General features: G+C 51.1%; 1 protein-coding gene across 1 annotated transcript in view; it reads right to left on the minus strand.

The window, feature by feature from the left end:
- Window positions 1-8922, minus strand: part of XKR5 (XK related 5) — a 30340-nt gene extending 21418 nt beyond the window's left edge. The window contains exons 1-2 of the mRNA XM_054499105.2: window positions 8830-8922; window positions 6106-6289 (exon numbers count right to left, since the gene is read on the minus strand). Of these exons, the coding sequence (XP_054355080.1) occupies window positions 6106-6289; window positions 8830-8887 (242 nt within the window). The 5' untranslated portion in view covers window positions 8888-8922. The remainder of the gene's footprint in view (window positions 1-6105; window positions 6290-8829) is intronic.
- Between the last annotated feature and the right edge of the window lie 683 nt (window positions 8923-9605).

Genomic DNA, 9605 nt, shown 5'->3' on the forward strand with positions numbered 1-9605 from the left:
TGGCTAAGATATGAATTTCTTCAGCAGTGAGGAATGTGAGGATGGGTGGAGCCCCCATAAGGAGAGATCTGGATGACCAGTTATGGTTGAGGGACTGAAAGTGGCCAGAAGAAACTGTGTGAAGACAGCACAGGCCAAGGACAGTACCCTGGGGACTCTTCCCACTAAGGGGCCCGGATACGAAAGGGACACCAGCAAGGGTGAGTGGAGGCCAAGAACCAGGCAGCAGAGAGAGCTGCTGATGTCTGCACTGTGCATTACAGGATGGGGTGGCCCAGGGCCACAGGGACACATCTGCTCACCCAGCCTGGGTGGCCCTCCTAGGCTCTCGGAAAAGGAATCAAGCACCAGAGAAAGAAGTCAGAACATGTCCTTGCTTCAGTCTGTTTCCCGTGAGCCTATGCCAGACACCTTTACTGGAAACTTCATCTCGAGTAGAAAGTGGCACAGGCCGCCTTCCTTACAACCTGAAGAGCCACATAGAACCTATGACGACGAAGCCACTCCCCACCACACCTGCAGGCTCTCAGGCTTCGAGTCTTGCCTGGAGGTGAGATTTCACCACCACCCACCAATTCCTCTCTGGGTCTACCCAGCAGCAGCAACAAGGAGACGACCACAGCTGCCTGCACACGAGCCTGCTGCCCAGCAAACCGACCGGATTCTGCTTCCCTGTCTTGTCCAAGTTAAGAACTAGAGGTGACTTCAATTTAGCAACTCCTGAAGCCAAGCTGGATACATCTCGAAGGTCACCTGCAAAACTCCCTGTAGAGACCCCTAAGGCTCTGACTGGTGGGTGACAAGCTGGACCCTGATGGTTGGCAAACATTTCTATGTCCAGAGCAGAAGATTCAGGGACTCCTCTTTGAAATGGCTTTATTCATGGTGCTGAGATCCCAGGACAGATGTCTAAGAAAAACAACTTTCCTTTTTCATGATTTGGAATCCTGGAGTGAACCCATTTCTTACCGTGTCTTGATTCCTGATATAAACTTAATGTTAAGAAAAACATATGACACTAAAAAATGTAACCATGAGGTCAGGCAGTAGTTTTCTTTTCACTCTCAAATCATTTGTTCCTGACACGGGGTAGTTTCCTCTTCTTGCTCTTCCAGAAAGCTTTGTTTGTTCAATATGCATTTTTCTTGGGCTTTGAGAAGCCCACCTGCTACAGACCACAGGAGAAGTAAGAGAAATGAATTCCAGCTTTTTGGGAGGCCAATGCAGGAGGATTGCTTGAGCTTGGGAGTTTGAGACCAGCCCTGGCAACATAATGAGACCCCATATCTACAAAACAAAACAAAAAAAATGAGCTGGGATAGTGGTGGGTGCCTGTAGTCCCAGCTACTCAGGAGGCTGAGGTAGGAGGATCACTTGAGCCCAGAAGGTCAAGGCTGCAAGTGAGGCATAATTATGCCACTGCACTCCAGCCTGGGTGACAGAGCAAGAAGACTCTCGCCAAAAAAAAAAAAAAAAAAAAAAGGAAGAGAAATGAAATAATGAAAAATGTCCTTTAGAAACCTAAGATTCAGTGTGGAAAGAAAACATACAAATGCGAAAAGCTTAAAGAGGAAGAAATATATCATAAGTATCAAAATGAGTGGCTTGGGTAGTGGTGGAATCAGAGTCACAGGCAGAGACAATAAGGTGGTCAGGGAACGCTTCCTGGAAGAGGAGGACAGGCAAACTCTGGACAGGTAGATGGCAGGAAGAGCCTAAAGGAGTGTCTGGGGTCAGTGGCACAGGGTACAAGGCACTGAAATGAAGGTCCGTGTCTGGAAATAGCGAATATCTGGTGCTTGGTAAGGCGGGGGCCGGGAGAGGCTGAGTTGTGGGGCTACTCTTGTAAGAAACAAAGGACCAGTGGGAAGGTGACTAGCCCAGTTTTCTGAAACGAGCTGTCTCGAACCCATTGCAGAGGGAGAAATTGAGGCTGAGACCCCTGGGCAGCCACTAGGGAAGCTGGGGTGAAAGCTGAGGCGGGATGGAGAGCGTGGGGATTTGGTCACTAGGTCCTATGAGATGGTGTCCGACATCTGTCCTCACGGTCACTGCATCATTCTAGGTCCTTATCAGCTCTTGCCTGGATTTCTGGCTGCCTGCATGGACCCCGTCCCTCCCAACTCTGTTCCATTTTATTGTCCCTGGTGCCATCTGTCTACAGGCTCATTTGCCCATATTATTCCTTTACTCAAACCCTTCCAACAGGTCTCCAATGCCTGAGGATAAAATCCAAACTCCTTAACCCAGTAGAAAAGTTTCTTCATGGTCCAGCCCATTTACCTCCTGCCACATTCCTGCCATCTAGGAAATTCTTACCCTTTAGTCTCAATAAGCTTATCCTAATTTCCCATACACACCACTTCTGGCACGCATCTATGTCTTTGCACCAGCGGCTGCAGCTTGCTGTGTCGGAAATGCCTGTTCCCTCCCTACGTTGATGGAAATCGCAACATCCTTCAAGCCTCACTCGAGGGAACCTGAGGCAGGACTGGGACCTCCAGGGCTAGGGCTATATTTTACATACTTTTAAATATTAAATCTCCACCCATTTATGCTGAACTTGTCTTACATACCTTTAGAGTTTACCTTAACTTTCCTTTTGAGAACCTTGAATTTTCACTAAAGAAAAATTGCTAAATCAAGATGCATGCTAAGGATGAGAAAGGCATTCTTCTGTCATCTCATGCTGAGTTTACAAATGGATTTGTGGGCTTAAAAAGAAAGATGAAAAAGATGTTGTAAAAAACCTAAGTAGAAAAGTAGAAGTAAAAAACCTAAGTAGAAAAAAGTAATGGTCTTTGTTTAAATAAGTAGTCACCAATGTCAGGTTCTCTTGAACAGTCAGACTTAAAATTAACATAGTATGTATTATTGGGAACGTTAAAAATAATACACTTATGGCTTAACTTCTTGCCTTTATTTATTTATTTATTTGAGACAGAGTCTCATTTTGTTGCCTAGGTTGGAGTGCAGTGGCACAATCTCAGCTCACTGTAACCTCTACTTCCCAGGTTCAAGCGATTCTCATGCCTCAGCCTCCTGAGTAGGTGGCATTACAGGTGTGCGCGACCAAGCCTGGCTAATTTTTCTATTTTTAGTAGAGATGGGGTTTCAACCATGTTGGCCAGGCTGGTTTAAAACTCCTGACCTCAAGAGATCAGCCTGCCTCTACCTCCTAAAGCACTGGGATTACAGGTGTGAGCCATCACGCCGGGCCAAATCCTTGCTTTTTTTTTGTTTTTTTTCACTTTTTTGAGACAGAGTCTCGCTCTTTCTCCCAGGCTGGAGTCCAGTGGCGCGATCTCAGCTCACTGCAACCTCCGCCTCCCGGGTTCATGCTATTCTCGTGCCTCAGCCTCCTGAGTAGCTGGGACAACAGGCGCCCGCCACCACAACCGGCTAATTTTTTGTATTTTTAGTAGAGACGGGGTTTCACTATGTTAGCCAGGATGGTCTCGATCTCCTGACCTCGTGATCCGCCCGCCTCGGCCTCCCAAAGTGCTGGGATTACAGGCGTGAACCACCGTGCCAGGCCTCAATCCTTGCATTTTTATAAGCAACTTTGTGTTTTACTGGATTCTCAGTTAGCAGATTCTTTTGTATTTTGCTATGAGGACACTCAAAGGGACCTATATTCTTAGGCAATTCAAAATTGTGCAAAACGCAATTGTTTTGGCTCCCCCTACAGGTCCCTTTGCAGAACTGCAATTTGGAAAGCTGGATTGCTTCACTAAAAACACTACTCAGTGTTGTCTTTCAACCCAATGTGATAGTTTCAGGATGAGGAATAGATCTACTGCTGTCTATTTTAACTTTCAAAGCTTTCCTCTATGGAAGTAAATTTCTGTTTTTTGGCTCATGTTTAACCTGAGAAACACTGCAAATCTTGCGGCTTTTATGCTTGCACTGGCTGTTATAAACCTTACGGCCAAATTGTTACCCGCTTCCAATAACTGCGCGTTCTGGCTCTGTCTTGTTTTCTAACATTTCATCTCGATACCTGGCCTTTCTCACTTCTTTTCTTTTCTTTTTTGTTCTTTTAAGGATGTGTATTTTTAAAGTCACCTTAACTTCTTTTTAAAAACAAGAATAAATATATATGACTAATGGTTTCTCCTAATTTATAATTTTCATGTATCTCTTCACTTATCTATAGGAGCTCACTAGTATATACCAGATTATTCAAGTTAGTTTTTTTATATACCCCAGAAAATCATGGCATCACTTAAGAAAATTAAGAGTGCATGGGAAAAACAGTGTGGGGTCCACTGTGAAATACCAGCAGCATGAATTTGGACACACTGTGGTCCCCTGGCAGCCCCCATCTCTGAGGAAGGCAGTGGATTCCATGGGGCCTGAGGGTCCACACAGCCTCAGAAGGCAGATTTGTCTAACCATTACCCAGGAAGCTTCTCTAAGTGACCACCTGGGCTTACCTCTCTCTTTGGGCTGCCAAACATGGGCTTATGGTAGCTGACTCACTCAACAGGCCTCTGTCCTCAGGGGCTCATGCCTTGCGACTGTGATGGTCAAAGCCAGGTAATACCCAGAGCCCTTATCGATTGATTACCGGGCTGGGCCGATCAGGGAAGGGGACGACAATGGCAGCTAGGGTACAGGAGAGGCTCTAACCCTACGAGGCCCTCCGAAAGATCCTTCTCTGCCTTCTCCCCCATGGAAGGAAGGGCCCTATCTTTTCAGAGGAACGGCACTGCTTGAACACAAAGGCCCAGCTTTTGGCAAAATGCCTGTGGCTGCAAATATGCTTTTGGTGCTGTTAGAGGTTTAGGGTCCAACTCTGAGGGTCCAGTGAAATTGACAGTGGGTGCTTGAAGTCTTTCTCAGAAGCACCCTCTACCTCCTAGCCGAGATTCTACTCTGGGCGGGGCGGCATCATTCCCTGCTTGCAATGATGCTTTATGTGGGGCTCATCACTCATTTTAGTGCCTGCAGAGAAAGTCTTGGGAATAGCTTGCAGGCATAAACCCCCAGGACACAGAGCAGCGTTGGCCACGACCCCTTGAACACCCTTCCAACCCTCAGTGCCTATGATTTAATGAACACTTGAGCTGCAGGGCTTCGCTGCTCTGATCCCTACATTTTTCTCCCTTAAAAAAAATCCTGTGGCCAGGCACGGTGGCTCATGCCTGTAATCCCAGCACTTTGGGAGGCCAAGGTGGGCGGATCATGGGGTCAGGAGATCGAGACCATGCTGGCTAACACAGTGAAACGCTGTTTCTACTAAAAATACAAAAAATTAGCCGGGCATGGTGGCACGTGGCTGTAGTCCCAGCTACTCGAGAGGCTGAAGCAGGAGAATCGCTTGAACCCAGGAGGCGGAGGTTGCAGTGAGCTGAGATCACACCACTGCACTCCAGCCTGGGTGACAGAGTGAGACTCCATCTCAAAAAAAAAAAAAAAAATCCCTATCAACCCAATGGAATTATGAGGCAGCAGCTGACAGCTGAAATGTGCCCTTGATATAAACTCACTGACACATCTCTTCTCATAGCTCCTTGAATCCAGGTTCTCAAAGTAGAAAAAATCAGCCCTCACCTGTCGAGATGGTCTGTGGATCACGGATAAGCCCGCCGGGCCCCAGAACTATCCCTGGCTACTTCTTTAGAGAAAAAACTAGCCCTGGCATCCAAATGACTTTTTCCTGAGATGAAGTCTTGAAGCAAATGTCAACAGGCTGGCTTCATTGTCTAGTCTGTTGTTCACTAAAGCTAGGCCACCTTCCTGTTCTAAGGTGACAGGTGCGCAGATGGAACTGCCTTAAGCAAGTTGCTTTATATGGAACTAACGGCTCAATCAACAAATCAAAACAGCAAGACAGGACTTCAACTGAAGACAAGAAAAAGCCTTTTGTAAGGTCACAGCTGCACAGAGAAAGAGCCCCTGTGGTTGGAGATGCTCAACAACGTGCAGGCTGGACCCAGCCATGCCAATATCAGAGCAGGGGTTTGCCGTGGCAGCTTTGAACCTCTTCCCAATGCTGAACTTTTATGACCTTGAGGACAGAATCCACATGGACGGAAGATTCCTCTCACTGCACTTGTGCAATTGTGCTCCAGAGGTGAAAGAGGCAGCTATTCTTACCGCTTCCAAACACCAAGCTGTAGGAGGTGCAGCATCACCAAGGAGCAATGCCCTGGATGCCCGTCTGCTCGGAACCACAGGTAGCTCAGGGCCTGGACCAAGAACCCGGGCAGGAGGACAGCAAGGGCCAGCCACCCCCACAGAAGCCGTCCTGTGGTGAAGTAGTAAGCCATGGTGTAAAGGCCTGCGGGAGAAGGGGAAAGGCAAGCAGGTTGTTGGAAGGCTGGAGTGAGACTGGGTACCTGCATTTTAAACAATTTAATATTTTCTGGATGTTATGATGTTCTGACCTCTTAAAATTTTTCTGGCTGGGGAGTGACTGCCCCTCCCAAGGCTAGCAATTATTTGAGCTAGCAAAGGGCCCAGCCAGGAGTTTGCTTTGACATGCGAACTAAATCTAGCCAGAGCCAGACCTCCCCTACCTGGCCCATATCCCCGCAGAAGGCAATCTTCTTTTGCCTTAATCATCCCAGGGCCCAGTGCCAGGCAACTAGGGACCACCCTTATACCCTAAAGCCACAGAAATTATTCAAAGAGCTAATCTGAAGCTGGTGCCCTGCCCAAGCAAAGGGTCTGGCCTCAACTTCCCCTGGTTCCTGTCTCCTGCCTCCTTACCACCCTGGTGACATTCCCCTGTGGCCCGGCATGGTGTGCCATGCCTCCTGTCCTGTACCTGTGAGTACAGCAAACTTTGCTTTCCAGAGTCTCTCCTGTGTCTCATCTTGTGGCCACACCTAACTATCTCATTAAAAACAAAACCAAAGCACTTTGGGAGGCCGAGGTGGGCAGATCACTTGACGTCAGGAGTTCAAGACCAGTCTGGGCCACATGGTGAAACCCCCTCTCTACTAAAAATACAAAAATTAGCAAGTGTGGTGGCTGCGTGCCTGTAATACCAGCTACTCGGGATGGCTGAGGCACCAGAATGGCTTCAACTCAGGAGGCAGAGTTTGCAGTGAGTCGAGATTGCGCCACTGCCTTCCAGCCTGGGCCACAGAGCGAGACTCTTGTCCCAAAACAAAACAAAACAAAACAGTAACCAACCAACACAGTGTCCCCATTACCAGCAAGGGTATCCTAGGAGCAGCCTGGGAGCCAGCAGAGCCTCTGGCAACAGGGACAGGCATTCACTAAATGATATTGTCAGGGCTTTCCAGAGCTGTTGGGCAATATACCACATGTGCGAAGCGCCTAGCATCTTGTACATCCTTGAGAAGGATGAAACCTCCTCTCCGGTTTGTTTGCTTGTTTGTTTTTGATGGTGGTTACGCAGTGGAGAGAGAATCTGCACTCCCCAATCAGTAACTCCGCACTACTGAACCGTTAGTCCCTGTGGGGTCACAGCTCGCTCTGTGGGGTCCCTCTTCTCCTACTTTCACATGGGGAACTCCCTGGCCTGGAACTCTGGGCCTCCCCAATACTCCTAGCACCCCCTCCTGAGGGTTGTCTGAGGCTGATCGTGGAGGCGGTGCGCTGGTAGAGGCACCGCACACAGGCATCCTTTCACACAACTGTTACTTAGGTTTTCCAATAGTAAAGTTCTAAGTGGATGAATGAACACAAGCCGCGGATTTTAGAGAAACTGGGAAAACTGCCCTGAGGTACAGCTGCAGAGGCTGCAGCTCTAGACCGCGGGGTCCGGGCTCAGGCAGCCCTTCCTTAGCGCCCAGGCTGGGTCCGGCTCTCACCACCCCGAGCGTCCTGCGGCAGCCTCCCTTGCACAAAAAGCCTTGGGTGCTGCAGGGCTGGGGAATGCTGACACCCAGTCCGTGCCCAGCTGGAGGGCAAGGGAGGACACCTGGGGTGGGTGCCGACCCCCGCAGGTCCTGTCTCAGCCCTTCCAGTCCGGGGCGCGGAGCCAGAGCGCTTGCGCGTCCTCCGTGTGCGTCCTGTTCTGCGCGCCTCGGAAGCAGCGGGACCTGCGGGGACGCCCGCGAACTCAGGGAAAAGTCCCGAGGCGGAGTTCCCAGGGTCCCCCGTCTTCTACCCCAGGGACTCTACCCCGGAAGAGGCTTCCGCAGGGAGCGCGGCGGAAGTGGGCGGAGACGCTCTTCCCGGCACTGAAGGAGTTACGAGTTCAAACCAGAAGGGCGCGAAAAATGGGGCCATCTTGCTCCGCTGCGGCTGGCGGGCTCTGGGCTCCCCCTGCGACGGAGGTGGCCCCGGAGGGCCGCGTCCCGCCCCATCCTAAACCCAGAAGCGGAGTCGCAGTCCTACAGGGCCGCGTGGATGCGGAGCCCTGTCCCCCTCCCCCCGCCACCCCTCCTGCGAGCGGCCTCCAAGTCGCAGGGTCCCCCTGGCCGGCCGGGGGAGGCCCCAGACTTGCGCTCAGCACATCTTGGCATCGCAGCACTTTGCAAAGCTTGTGATGGAAGGAAAGGCGGATATATCTCCCCTGGTTCTGCGAGGGGATCTTGCATGCGTGGGGCCGGGAGATCGTGCATGGGCGGGAGGAAGTCAAGCACCAGTCGGGAGGCGGGGGACCGAGCATGGGTGGAGGAAAATCATGCATCCTTGGGGGGATGGTGCATGCATGGGCATCTACTAAGGACGGGAGGACGTGCTCTGCAGATGGGGTGGCCACCACCGTGCGTCACCGGCGCGCAGTGCTGGGCGCAGGCCGGGGCAGTGCCCGCCCGGGCATAGGCAGCCTGTGCTGCTCCCGGCGCCGGGGTGGGGTTGGGGGCTGCAGGGGTGAGCACAGCCTCCGGCTGCCGCACTCACGCGCGCTCTGCTCGGCCGCCTGCAGCAGGGCCGAGAGCCCCAGGAGCCCCGCGTGCATCCTCCGTGCCGACCCCGCAGCCTGCGCCCGCCCCTTCCCCTGCCCGCGGCCCCGCGTCGGGGAGGTTTCCGGCCCGGGGCCCGACTGCGGGTAGCATTTCTGCCTAAGCCGTTAGGCGCGAAGTGTAGGTCTAGTTTATTCGTAGTGGCCAGCAGGGGAGGGAGGGAGGAGGCTTGGGGTTTCTGGCTTCCAGGGTGGGTGGGGACGGGGTGGTGGATTCCAGCTCAGGTCCGGGCTCCTGATAAGGGCAGAAGCGGGTTCTGCGCTGCCCCCAACCCTGTAACCGCCAGGAAAGCGCTTGGTGAGCGTCGGGACTGCGCAGGTTCCTCGGGAGGTGGCTAAACTGGCCACCGCCTCTGGGGCCGCCGAAAGCGAGTCCGTTAACCACTAGTCAAGGAGTAATACTGTGTTTGAGTAAATGTATGTAGAGTTGGGTTAGAATCGTTGATTGGGTCTTTTTGAAATCTTACAGTTGTGTGGCCAGAAAACACAGGGCACGTTACCCAGTATCGTGGTCTGCACCTCCCCCACAAATCCATCCCAGGCTGTATCCTCATGAAAGCTTTTTCCATATGTGCTTGAGGGTTAAGATCCCAATGTGCAAGAAGAAAAACTGCACATTGGAAAACCTTCTCTTCGGATATATCTATATCTATATTTATATATATTTACAGATATAGAGATCTATACACACACGTATCTGAAAACATTCTGACAT

Source organism: Pongo pygmaeus, chromosome 7, assembly GCF_028885625.2.
Source record: "Pongo pygmaeus isolate AG05252 chromosome 7, NHGRI_mPonPyg2-v2.0_pri, whole genome shotgun sequence".
NCBI lineage: Eukaryota > Metazoa > Chordata > Mammalia > Primates > Hominidae > Pongo > Pongo pygmaeus.